Here is a 13,991-nt window from a genome sequence, read left to right on the forward strand (position 1 = left end):
TGTGTCTCTCATGAACAAATAAAATAAAATCTTTAAAAATACATATATAAATAGTGGTCTAGGTCTGGCCAAAGGGCAATGCTTTGGTGGGCAATGCTTTGGTGGCCTCTGATCTAAATTAAATTCTGCTCATAGAAAATTTGGTGATACCTAACAGGTAAAGTTAGGAGCCATTGGGAAATCTTGTAGGTTGTCAGGAATTATGGTCACAACAGTGATACATGTTGCAATTTTATAAAGATTCCTGGAAGAAAAGGAATACATACCCACAGAGTCAAGTTTGTTGTGTTTATAGTGAGGAGACGGAGGCAAGAAGGACCCAGCCAGCCTTATTACCCACTACTCCCTTTAGTTTTATTTCAGCCAGACCATTCACTATTTTCTAAATAAATCTTACTCTTCCCCTTATTCCTTCTTTTGCTTACTTTGTTTCTTTCCTCTGAAAGGTATCTCTAAGAAAATTAATAAATGCTATGTGAAAATTTTATAAAAATATGTCTCCAAAGTAGCTTTGATCTACAGTATGGGATAAAAGTCAGTCTGAATGGAATGTCAACGTATGTATTTTTTTCCCTCAGCTTTTCGAATGATTCCATATCCACTAGAAAAAGGCCATCTATTTTACCCTTATCCGAGCTGCACAGAGACTGCTGATAGAGAGCTATTACCTAGTAAGTAAATATTCTAGTTTTCCTAAACTTAAAAGTAAGATGGTGCTTCATAGTATTTTCTCATAGTAAAAGTGCCTTTGGTTGAAATTCAGGATACTGTTTAAAATACTATTTTAGTCATTTCTTGGATGTAGTTGTATAATTCCATTCATTTCCTTACATTTTTGGGATAAAATGCTGTGTGAGATACAATGAGAACACAAAAATTGAAGACATTAAAAAGAGCAGTCATCTTACAAACATTTGAAGAAGAAATAATACCAATCCTTCACAAATTATTTTCAAAAAAGAAATGAACACTTCTCAGCTTATTCTGTGAGACCAGTATTATCCTGATACCGAAACCAAAGGCATTACAAGAAAACTATAGAATGATATCCCTCATGACTATAGACACAAACATGTTCATTTTTTTTAAATTTTTTTTAAATTTATTTATGATAGTCACACACACCGAGAGAGAGAGAGAGAGAGAGGCAGAGACATAGGCAGAGGGAGAAGCAGGCTCCAATGCACCGGGAGCCCGACGTGGGATTCGATCCCAGGTCTCCAGGGTCGCGCCCTGGGCCAAAGGCAGGCGCCAAACCGCTGCGCCACCCAGGGATCCCTTTTTTATTTATTTTTTTTAATTTTTTTAAAATTTATTTATGATAGTCACACAGAGAGAGAGAGAGAGAGATACAAACATGTTCAACAAAATACTAGCTAACTGAATCCAAATACATATAAAAAGGATTATGCTCCATGAGCAAGTGGGACTTACCTCACAAACGCAAGTGGTTTAACTTTTGAAAAGGCATTGCATCGTGTTAAGAGAGTAAATGACAATGGATGCAGAAAAAGCAGCTGCCAAAAATCCAACACCCATTCATGGTAAAAATTTTGAACAAAGTAGGAATAAAAGAGAATTTCCTTAACCTGATAAAGAGCATCTACTAAAACCCCATAGCTAACAGCATACTTAATAATGATTTTATGATTTAAACACTGAATACTTTCTCCCTAAGATAAAGAATAAGGCAAGGATATCTGCTCTCCCCACTTCTCTTCAGTGTTGTACTAGAGATCTTAGTGCAGTCAAGCCAGGATAAAAAAGGCATTCATGTTGGAAAGGAAGAAGAAAAACTGTCTTTATTCACAGATGACATCATAATATAGGAAATCTTAAGAAATTCAAAAAATACTATTAGATCTAATAAACAAGTTCAGCAAGGTTGCAGGATATGATATCAGCATATAAAACTCAGTTGCAAGTGTATATACTAGCAGTGAAGAATCAGTCCAAAAATGAAATTTAGAAAACATTTCTAATCACAGTAGCATCGAAAAGAGCAACCAATTTAGGAATAATTTAACAAAAGAAATACGTGGCTTATATATTAAAAACTACTTAATTTGCTGGGAGAAATTAAAGAAAATCTAAGTAAATGAGGAGACATTCCATGTTTATTGATTGGAAGACCCAATATTATTTATATGGCAATTTTCTCCAAACTGATCAATACAATCCCTTCAGATTCAATACAATCCCTATCGAAATCCCAGGAGGGATTTTGCAAAACTTGACAAGCCGATCCCAAAATTCATATGGAAAGGTAAAAGACTCAGAATAGCCAAAACAGTCTTTACAAAGAATGAAATTGGAGGGACTAAAGTTTCCAGTTCTAAAAGGAGCGTTGTGGACTTAGGGGGAGAACCAGAAGTATGTAGTGTTTTGATCTCTGAGAGTCCCATTGAGTCCTTGCTTTCAGAAGTCAAACTTCTCAAAAGAATGGTCTGTACTTTGTGTCAGCTGCCTTATCCATTTACTCTTCTCTGTGAACTGGTAAATTTCTGTGTAACTTTTCTTTTTATGATTTAACCATTTAGAAAGCATGCTGAAGATTATAAACATTAGGACCATGTTTTCTTATGTGATATAAACCTGTGCCACAATTTTTACAGTTCTAGGGCCATTAGAACTCAAGTCTAAGAAGAAAAGTTGCAGTTTTACAACCACCAAGTGTAGTTAGCTGAAAAGTTCAAACAGATGAAATTTTAGGAGAGATTATAGAAGTTAAGTATGCTGTTATTTTTCTCCCAGGGTCTTTTATTTTCTTCCATCTTCTGAAAAAAATTATCTGTTTTCCTTTGAACTCTCAAAGCACTTTGTGTACTTCTTAACCTCCCTTCTAGATTGTAAACTTGAAGGCCAGCATTCTCTTTATCATCCCTCATGTATCTCTGTAATGTTCACCATGAAAATTGAATTCAATAAATATTTTAATTAGTCAAATGTATTAATGTATTCTTTTTTTTCAGTTTCAGAGGTAGAATTTAGTGATTCATTAGTTGCATATAATACCCACCACTTATTACATCAAGTGCCCTCCTTAGTGCCATAAACGTGCCAAATGCATTGTTAGTACCCAACAAAAATATTAAATATCATTCCCTTTTCTCCTTATCCTACTCCAAACTCCCAAACTGCTCACGAGTTAATAGAAAGACTGACAATCGAAAAAGGACAAACATTATATGATCTCATTCATTTGGGGAATATAAAAATTAGCGAAAGGGAATAAAGGGAAGGGAGAGAAAATGAGTGAAAATATCAGTGAGGGTGACAAAACATGAGAGACACCTAACTCTGGGAAACGAACAAGGGGTAGTGGAAGGGGAGGTGGGGGGTGTGTGTTGAGGTGACTGGGTGATGGGCACTTGGAGGGATAGGCACTGGGTATTATGCTAAATGTTGGCAAATTGAACTCCAATAATAAAAAAAAATAAAAATAAAATAGAAAGACTGATAATGTGTTAAGTGCTGCATGTCTACAATAGATTATAAGGAAGCTGGAATGGGGAGTGCCTATATCTCTAAGGTCAGGGATGATTCCAAATCTTACTTGATTAACTTGAGAAATGGTGAATCCATCATACAGCAGGAGGAGGAGGTTTGGGAACAGGAGTTGGGGAAGTAAATAAGTTCAGGCTTTGAGTATGTTGCATATGTAACACACTCACTTTGTGTGCATATGTGTGTGTAATAAAAAATACTTTATTACATAATCTATTTAGCACATATATATTTTAGCACATAGCACATTTCATACATCTCTAAATAATATATGGGCTTAAGATGCAGATTAAATGTATATATTATATAAATAGTGATTGTTGTAGGTATTCTTTGGGTACAAGGAATAGCTGTTTTAAATTGAAAGGGAGTTTGTTAGAAGACTAGGATTATCTCGAAGAATCCAAAGGCAGCAATTACAGTTGGACTTCAGAAGGGACTAGAACCAGAAATTAGAAGGCTATCAGGATTTCCAGGAGTCACTTATCTGTATATCTCTATCTCTGGCTGCCTTTTTCCATTCTCCTGTTCTCACTTTTTCTCCTTCCGCAATGTCATCTCCTCTCTGTATGAACTCTCATTTCTGCTTCTCTCAGTGTGTCTGCTTCACTTTTATATCTTTCTCTTTGTTGTTTGGCTTTTCCTTCTTAGACAGTGATGTAGCCAAACTTGATGCCTCCTACATTGCTCTAGTTTACATGTTATCAGTTCAAGCAAATAGTATAGCATGAATAATATTTCAACGCTGCTGCTGAAACTTCTGGGAGGGTGCCTGAGTGGCTCAGATGGTTAAGTGTCTGCCTTCAGCTCAGGTCATGATCTCCAGGTCCTGGGATGGAGCGCTATGTCAGGCTCCAGCTCAGCAGGGAGTCTGCTTCTCCCTCTCCATCTGCCTCTCCCCCTGCTTGTGCTCTTTCTCTGTCTGTCTCTCTCAAATGAATAAATTAAAAATCTTTTTAAAAAAATAAAAAAATAAAACTTCTGGGAGAATCTGATTTATCCAGTTGTTCATTCCTGGTCCAGTTAGTCATGGCCTAGGGACAGGTTCAGGTTGTGTAAACATAATTGCCAGGGGTTCCAACATCTCTTTCTCTCTACATCTCTTTATCACCAAACCAACTTGGGAGCCCTCATTTTTCTAGGTATGGATGAGATCACTAAAGAGAGATTGTGCAGAGTGAGAAATAAACTGAGAGTGGAATCACAGGAGAACAAAAATGTCGAAGGAATGGGTGGCTGATAAGGAGTTCGGAAGATTCAGTGAAGGAGTGGTCAGAGAGACAGGACAAGAACCAGAACTAGATAGGCTAGGAACTAAAAGGAGCAAAAAATTTCCAAGTGAGGAGGAGTATCTGATATCAAGGAAGGTGATTACTATGAAGAATCCATTGACTCTGGCATTTAAAAGGTCATTAGTGAAAGAAATTTAATTTTCTTTTCTAGGATGGTGCTGGTCATAGTTCTTGTTGTTTTTCCATTTTAACAGAAACAAGGGTATTTAAGACAAAGTAATGAATAATTATGGAACATCAATATGCAAGGGTATATTATATTAGGTTAATACATTTAGCCTAAAATAATGCCTCCTCCCCCCCAAATTACTGCAAAAGTTGCCTGATATAAGGCCAATTTTACATAGTGGTATGAATAAAATCAGGGTTATTATCATGTATTGCCAGAGTCACAGGCTACAAGAACAGAGAGTTTGCTTTTTTGACAGGCCTTTATTATTTCCAGGGTACTTCCACATTTGCAAATTCCAGGAGGTAGGAGAGGAGGAATATGCTGGGATTTTGTTTGATTATATTGTTTGTTCTGAGAGCATTTGTCTGTATCTGACAATGTAGAATGAACAAATTTTTAATAATGTGGAGTTCTAAAACCCAGGAGTACTTAATGTTTTTGTTTTCAATTCTCCTTCAACCTTGATAGGACTTACAACATTCTGGAATTTGCTTATGAACCTCATAAGTTCAGACTTGAACTATTCCCTTAGTTCACATAGCTATTTAGTTGTCTTTTATGCCTCCTGATAAATTTTTCTCTACAAGCCAGTGATGAAATTTGAACTTTACTTCCAAGGGAGTGTTTCTGTACTAGTCATCCATTATACTGATGTATTAGCCAAACATTGACTGACAAATGAATCTACAGAAAGCAATCCAAGCCATAGCTTCTAATGTTTCTAAATTTCTTTAAAAAAAAAAAATTAAGATTCAATGTGCTTTTACTTTAAATGTGACTCAACCCTGGAAATTTTCTAGATTTTTAATATAAGTTCCATTTTTGGCATATACTTTTTGAGTGTAGTATAAGGTATAAAAAATATGGCTACCAAAGGAAACTTAGGTGTAATCTTCTCTGTGAATCATTATGTTGAAAAGAGTAAAATTTATAGCTGACCTTGATTCAGCACTGAATTAGTCATCCTTTACTTATGCAGGATATTACATCAGGAATTCCTGGGTTTGTGTCAGCCCTGAGTAGTCAACTTCCTGGACTAATGAAGTCCCAGAGTAGCTCTCAGTTTAACAGACATTTATTGAGCACCTACTGTGGGCCAAGCATGATAATAGGTTCATCTCAGCATTGCTATTCAGGTGTTTTTAATCAAATTTCAAATAAGATATAAATACTTGAATACTATTAGTAATGAAATATCCAATCATTAGAAAAATAATACCTGAGTTAATGTGTGAATAGGATAAGACAAGGGACTTTACTTATGTTCCCAATCCTAGCGCTTTGGTGTTCTAGTTCAATTTTTACGGTGCTTTATGAAATGCCACACATAGAACGTTTATTAAAACTGGATGAAATTATGGTTCTGGGAAGTCTGCAACCATACATCTGTCTCTCGATCACTATACTTGTCTCTGAGCTCCCAAAGAACAAGAATTATAACAATTCACATTTAAGGACTTACAGTGTTCATCATAACAACTCCATAGCAACTATGAGAGGGTTTAGCAGCTTATTCAGGATCACACAGCTTATCAGTGACAAAGCTCTTTTTCAAAACCACCTCAGCATGACTTTACAATTAATGTTCTTTCCCACGATGCCATCCTATTCCCAGTCCCCAGCAGTTATCTGGCTCTGTTGATACACTGTTGATGCTGGAATAAATTTAATGGATGACTTTCTTCTACCTTGCTTAGCCAGAGATGCCTTGTTCTTTTTTAAAGCAACTATTTTCCTTTTTAGTTTTAAACTTTGTTTGAACACATTAAAACTGGCTTTTGCTATATTCTTAAATAAAATACATTTCTACCTTTTCTCCCTTGCAGCCTTTCATCATGTTTCTGTTTACCCAAAGAAGGAGCTTCCTTTCTTCATCCATTTCACAGCAGGACTGTGTTCTTCTACAGCAATGATAGCTCTTCTCACACACCAGTTTCCTGAAATCATGGGTGTTTTTGCTAAAGCTGTAAGTATGATCTCAAGGACTTGTATAGAGTATTTGTAAAACACACAAGAAACCATCTCTGATCTATTTGTGCTAAACCAGTTGATCAGTGGAAGATGTTTGTTATGGTGAATTACAGGAATTGATTTGTAAAGTTGCTGCCATAAATATGTCAAACATAAGTTTTTGGTGACTTGAGCTATATTTTTGTTGCTTAAAAGTTTAAAGAATACAACAGTATATATAACATGATAAAGTTGGTCTTTGTAGATCACTTTTGGTGGTAAAAATAGCAATTGTTACTAGCTAAGGAATAATCCAGTTCTTTTAAATGCTTTCTTTTTGGCATTTAAAAAAATTCCCTATTTTGGAGATAATTCCCTATTTTGATTTTTTTCATTTAAGTGAAATCATTAATTGTAAGGTTTGCTGATGGAGAATAACTAGGTAAGATGGGACAGATGGAACATTTGCCCTGGGTACAGAATGTGCTGTTTCACTCAAAGCTTCTCCCTATTGTATCTGCATGTTCTTAATTGCCCTTCCCCAACCTTGGGTATAGAACCATGTGTAGACCTTTATTTTTATTTTTATCCTTTAATTTGAACTACTTCCCCATTTCCTGAGCTAGGTCCAAAAGGTACTTGAGGACTGATGTTAAAGAAAATATCCCATGATTATTTTCTTTTCTTTTTTTTAAATTTATTATTATTATTATTATTTTATTTTCTCTTCTACATAAACTTAGTAATTACTGACACTGGCTCAAAGTAAAATGATCAAAGATAAGTCCCTTCAAGTCACCAAGCCTTTAACAAATGTGTCTTTCTTGTACATCTTTGCGTTTTTACCAGGTAATAATAGTTCAGGCCCAAAAGGAAAATGCTAATTCATCTGTCTCAAATTAAAAAGCACTGAGAACCATAGAAACACTAGCCCTTTGTAATTTCTACAATTTTTCTATATGCCTCCATTCTAACTCCCTATTCCTCAAAATTTCTTTTTCTGCCTTAAGAACAGTTTATTTTGTGCCTTAAAGATTAGTTGGTTTTCTTCTGGCACTAGGAGTAAAAGCACTGGTTTCCCTTTTTCCCTGAAGGTCAACTGGATAATGTGTTAAGTTGCCACTGGCTGTAGGCCTAGGAGTCTGAGACTGCACTTGATTCTGGGTCAGTCTTCAAGAATGATTTTCCAGTGTTGCTCAGGGAGTATAGATATTTAGGTTGGAAACTGACTATTCTGTTTTAGTGTAAAAGGGAAGTGTAGTGATCATACCCTTTTGTTCAGAGTGGTGCTGACCAGAGAGTGATTGCATCTCAAACTGAAATGACCTAACTGTATAATCTGACATGGAAAAAAATTGACTGGAAGGGGAATCCTGTCCATCTAACAACTGGAAAAATATATGCAGTTGTGTATTTGAGATTGCAGGCAAGCAGTGGGAGAGATGGTCCTTAGGATTCTCTCAGGGCATCGGGAAAGAGGAAAAATTGAGTGAGGAGAGAGATTTAGAATCTGGAATCGATATGTAGCGATTGTTAGTGGTATACTTTCATGAGGTTCTGACTAAAATTAATGCAGTGTTTTCACTGTCAACTCTATCCACTGATGTTAGTATATGGTGTCTGCCTTTACCTGAGACATGGCTGATGCACCAGAGAGCCTTTAAGATTACATAGCACAAGCACCTTAGCACTCCTCTAGCAGAGTCTGAGAGTGAACAATTATACATTTTAAGTGGAAGCTTTTTTTCAGACCAAAAGTTATTAATTTCCTGTGATTCTAGTTAATGAACAATAAATAGGCATTTATTTACCATCCTTTGATATTTGTATAAGTTGATGGTATAGAGTGAAAAATGTGTCTCACAGCAAACTTTTATAGCTACATTGTATCCAGTGGCCTTTACACATACATTTTTCATTCCTAAAAGCAAACTATTTACTCAAGGTACCTGAAGACCAATATTTAGCATGCAGCAGTACCAAGGGCAGGTTCCATTGAAGAAATTATGGAAAATGGTTACATCCAGGCCATCTCCAGTTTACAAACACAACATATAAATGGCTGCCAGCCAGCCAGCCAACTAGGGAACTGGGGGCTCAAATTCTCCTTTTTCCTCCACTTAATGGTCTATGCAGTAGGAACTTCACCAGTACCCAGGAGCTTGTTAGAAAGGCAGAACCTGAGGCACCACTCCAAACTTCCTGATTCTGCATTTGAACAAGACCTCCAGGTGATCCTATATTGTGGATTTAAAACTTGAGAAGCCCTGCTCTCCTCTATGCAATATGAGGAATTTAGACTGTCTAGATAGTGCCACCTTTTTAAGTTAGAGAAGGGGCAGCATTGCAGAATGGTAATGAGCATAGGCTCTGGAGCCACACTGCTTTGCTTTGAGTTCCAGCCCTGACACTTACTGGCTGCACAACTTCAGGTAAGTTACTTAACCATTTCTCCCCCTCACTGTAAAATGAATAGTACTACCTCATAGGCCTTTGTGAGGGCTAAATGAGTTTAAGGTATGACAAGTGTTAAGAACCATGTCTGCCCATAGTAGAAACTAGGGAAGTGTTACTGTTGTCGCCACCTGTCATTGTCATCATTATCACCAAAGTGCAGCTGTGTTGAGAAATCCTACCCCCTTCACTTTGGGAGGAGCTGTGTCCTGATAGTAAACTCAAAATGTATTTTCCCATAGAAATTACAATATAAATGGTGGTTGGGTATCATTTAAATAATATTGCTGGTAATATTATCACAAATAATATGTGTATTTGTACTAATAAGAGTGGAGAAATGTTTCAGATTCTGAGTGCTGGCAAACCGCTTTGTAGAACAGAAAGTATTGATAAATTGCAAACTGCCTATGTTAGGATTTTCAATTAGGTCAGATATTTGATAGCCAAATATAGTGGAAATCATTCTATTTTGTAAGCCAAAGCAATTCAATAAAATTTCCTAAATCCTTTCCATTGTTATCATGGTTTCTTCCTCATCTAATAGTCTTTTGTATTGGCTCATATGCTAGAGTAAATTTAATTTGAATTTGTTAAAATATGTTACAAAATTGCTTTTTTTTTTTTTTTTAAGATTTTATTTATTTATTCATGAGAGACAGAGAGAGAGAGAGGCAGAGACACAGGCAGGGGGAGAAGCAGGCTCCATGCAGGGAGCCCGACGTGGGACTCGATCCCGGATCTCTGGGATCTGGCCCCCCGCCACAGGCGGCGCTAAATGGCTGAGCCACCCGGGCTGCCCAAAATTGCTTTTTTGTGAAGTCAGGTCTAGGGATTAATGATTTTTAATAATCCTGACTGTATATCAGATTGAGATAAATGGGAGGGTACAAACTAGAACGGCTAGTGGTTTTTTTAATGCTTCATCTTTTGTATGATATGAAGCTATGTGGAATAAGGCTTTAGTTTCAGCAAGTTAGGACTTTTTTCTTGATTTTTTTTCTGCTGGCTGAGATGAAAACCAAGTCTGACATTCAACATAGAGCAATAAAAAAAAAAAATGCATAAATCCCTGGAGATGTGGAATGTGCTGATATCAGAGCTGATACTCCAAGGCCAGAATTCCTGAAAAAGGAAAAATTGCTTTTAAGTGGTAGGTCATTTTCTCACCTGCTTTGAAGCCTGCTGGGTTAAATATGAGAGTTCAAAGTAAGGGTAGCCAGCAAACCAAATGAACTGGAATCTGATTCTGCTTATCTGAAAGGAGCTTCTTTATTTAAGAGCTGCACTGCCCTCTCCTTAGAGAACCAATCTTCATTTAGCCTGGCCCCTTTCATTTCTGTCCTGCAAGAAAAGCTTTCTTGTTAGTAAGCCTTGGGAGGGCGTTATCACAGCAGTGAAGACTACAGATGGTCTTTAGGGATTTTAGTAACTTACTGATGAATTCAGGCTTGTGGCATGTGACTTTAGTATTTTGAACTCAGAAGTGTGTTTGAATATAAAAAATCACTAGTTGGGTTTTAATTGAAATAGGATAGATAGCCTTAGCAACTCGGCAGAAAAAGGTGTTAATGGGTAAAGACAGGAATCAGAAAGATTCCCAAATAAATAGTTTGTTTCACTAAAGCAAAACTTTGTTGAAATCTTTTTCACTGAACACATATTGTAGTTGTGCTGAGGTGGGAATGGCCCTGTTTCCACATATTTTTACTAATCTTTATGTGGGAAAATGTGGTTGGACATGCCAGTGATGAATTTCTGAGCAACTCATAATTGGCTGGCTCCACTGTAACTAGGGCCTAACAATCTGCTTGATTAATTCTTTAAGGACTACATTAGCCAAGTTGTATGATTTCCAAAGATATAGAAGGTCAGATGTTATACTAACAAAAGACCTTTCTACGGAATGTCTCACTGGGATTTCTTCAGCCCCTTCCCAAAAATAATTAACATTTTTCTCCCCAAATTACATTTTAAAAAATAATAAGCAGAAATAAATGCCACATGTGTTTTACTGAATAGTGATAAAAAACTTTTTGGTTTGTACACTATTCTCATTATTTTTTTCCAGGGCAAAGATCATCTTCATACCTAGGGGAGTTGATAATTATAACTCTATATTGATATATGCCAATAGAAAAAAATACATTATTTCTAAAGGTTCCTAATTTTCCACTGTCATAACCAGTGACATGAAATCTGTTCATAGGTGAAAGTAATTTTTTATATTCTCCATCTGATTTCATTCATACTAAAAACCTATGATAGTTGTATCCCTCTTTATTAAATATGTAGGCCACATTCAGAAATTCAACCAACAAGTAGAACAAGTTTCTTCACTTTGTTTGAAAATGGATTACTTTTCCAAGCTGTGAGGCTTCTTTAGTTCCTAAGAACTGACATAGTTTTAAAAACATTTTGAATTGTAACCAAGCTTATATTCCCATAAAATATTGTTCTGTAACCATGTTATTTCCACAGTAGTATATCCAAGGTATTTTCCAGAGATTATAATGATAATAAAAAGAGCCCATTGTGTGACAGGTCAAAAAACTAAATGTTTACATACATACCAATGTTCCTTTGTTAGTACCACTGAAATCTTTTTTTTTTTGAAATTGTCTACTTATTTTTTAATAATAAATTTATTTTTTATTGGTGTTCAATTTGCCAACATACAGAATAACACCCAGTGCTCATCCCGTCAAGTACCACTGAAATCTTTCTGTGGGCAGTCTACCATATTCCAATTTTGATTTTCTTAATTGGGATATTTCTAGCAAGAGAAAAGATGTTCTCTCCTCCCACCAAGGGCATTTCTCTATGCCTCTTTCTCATTGTTCTCCTTCAAAAAAGAACCAGACTGAAAAGTTTGTGAAATTGCTGATGTTCTTCTTTATCCCTATTTTCCGATTACTAGACTCTTCTTTTCAAAGAGGAGGGGAATAAAGAACAAAAGTTAAGACAATGTACTTTTTTTAGCATATGTTTATACCCCTTCCCCAGGGTCTGGTTCAGTTTTGAAGTTTGTGGAAAGCACCCTCTTTCCCTATTAACATGTACCTGTCAAATCTGAAGTTCACAAAAGCTCTCCTGAATTTATTTGGCAGTATATTTAATCATCCTTTCCCCCTCAAAGTAAACGTCTCAGTGCCAAAGTTTAGGACATCCTGTCACTGACTGCTACTGATATATTGATTGCTTAATCATTAGCACTTGAGGCAAATGGACTGCATAACAGTTTTCAGAAGAGCAGTGCTTAGATATTGATGTCAGTTGCTCACTCCAAACCCATTACACAAGTGATACTATTTTTTTTTTTATTTTTTTTAATTTTTATTTATTTATGATAGGCACACAGTGAGAGAGAGAGAGGCAGAGACACAGGCAGAGGGAGAAGCAGGCTCCATGCACCGGGAGCCTGACGTGGGATTCGATCCTGGGTCTCCAGGATCGCGCCCTGGGCCAAAGGCAGGCGCCAAACCGCTGCGCCACCCAGGGATCCCTACACAAGTGATACTAGAATTCACATTAGGAAATCTACTGATTTGTCTTTTAGAAAACATCTTTGTTTTTTGCAGACCCAGCAAAGTTCTCTAAATGGAGAGAATAATGGGATACAGAATAAATTTATAATCTTGAGGAATAGTTTTTATTGGCTTCTCTCTTGAGTCGAACTTTGCTCCTTCTCCCACCAATTAAATTTCTAATGCTCCAGAGAACTAAATTTGTATGACTACTTAATATATTAACGATTCTAAACCATGGGTCATTTAGATTTGTTAGTTATTATCTTTGTTCTTAAGAGTGTATACTTAGACTCTCATTTATTCTTACCTGAGCCATTGGAAGACAGATTGTGGTTTTCCAGTGTTTTAGATAGAGAAGTTTAAAACATTCAAGTTAGTGATTTGCTCTAAATCACACAATAGATAGCCCATTAGTCATGATACAGATTCTTGGTTTCAGTAATATGTCACGTGACAACTCAGGCCATAACAAGTACAAAAGAATACATTTCAAACTAAATATGGTAATGATGAAGGGATGTAGAAAGATGGAGTGGTGATAGTAAAGTAGTTTTGCTAGGGAAGTCTTCCTTCAGGAGATGAATTTGGAGAAGAGTTTTAATTATTTATTTTTATTATTTAAATGTTTTAAAGAGATTATTTATTTGAGAGAGAGAATGAGCATGAGCAGCAGGGGGAGGGGTAGAGAGAGAGAGAGAGAAGCAGACTCCCTGCTGAGCAGGGAGCCCTATGTGCCACTCCATCCCAGGACCCCGGGATCGCGACCTGAGCCAAAGGCAAAGAGACGCTCAACCACTGAGCCACCCAGGTGCCCCTGGAGAAGAGTTTTAAATGAAAAGCCGATAGGGATTTTCAGAAGATAGGACACTTAGGTTGCAGAAATGCTTACTGAAAAATAAAAACATCAGTAGACAAACTGCCTGAAAAACTCTTCACTCTTCACAATACAAGCCTATTTGATGAACTCTGATATTTGATGAACTCTGATGCTTTAAGATAAAGAATGCCCATTTACTTTTCTATCTTTTAAATGGGTTCACTTTAATTTCATTCCTATTCTTGCAAGTAAGCCACTTAAGAACAAAG

The 13,991-nt window shown here is 36.4% G+C and overlaps 1 protein-coding gene across 12 annotated transcripts in view; it reads left to right on the forward strand.

The window, feature by feature from the left end:
- The window catches only part of ST7L (suppression of tumorigenicity 7 like), an 87,125-nt gene that overhangs the window by 61,315 nt on the left and 11,819 nt on the right, over nucleotides 1–13,991 (forward strand). For 11 of the 12 annotated variants that reach the window (XM_038562354.1, XM_038562355.1, XM_038562350.1 and 8 more), the window contains 2 exons: nucleotides 579–671; nucleotides 6,798–6,937. In XM_038562354.1, the coding sequence (XP_038418282.1) occupies nucleotides 579–671; nucleotides 6,798–6,937 (233 nt within the window). The remainder of the gene's footprint in view (nucleotides 1–578; nucleotides 672–6,797; nucleotides 6,938–13,991) is intronic. The other variant, XM_038562352.1, reaches the window with a different exon arrangement.

The sequence above is a fragment of the Canis lupus genome, chromosome 17 (genome assembly GCF_011100685.1).
Source record: "Canis lupus familiaris isolate Mischka breed German Shepherd chromosome 17, alternate assembly UU_Cfam_GSD_1.0, whole genome shotgun sequence".
Taxonomy (NCBI): domain Eukaryota; kingdom Metazoa; phylum Chordata; class Mammalia; order Carnivora; family Canidae; genus Canis; species Canis lupus.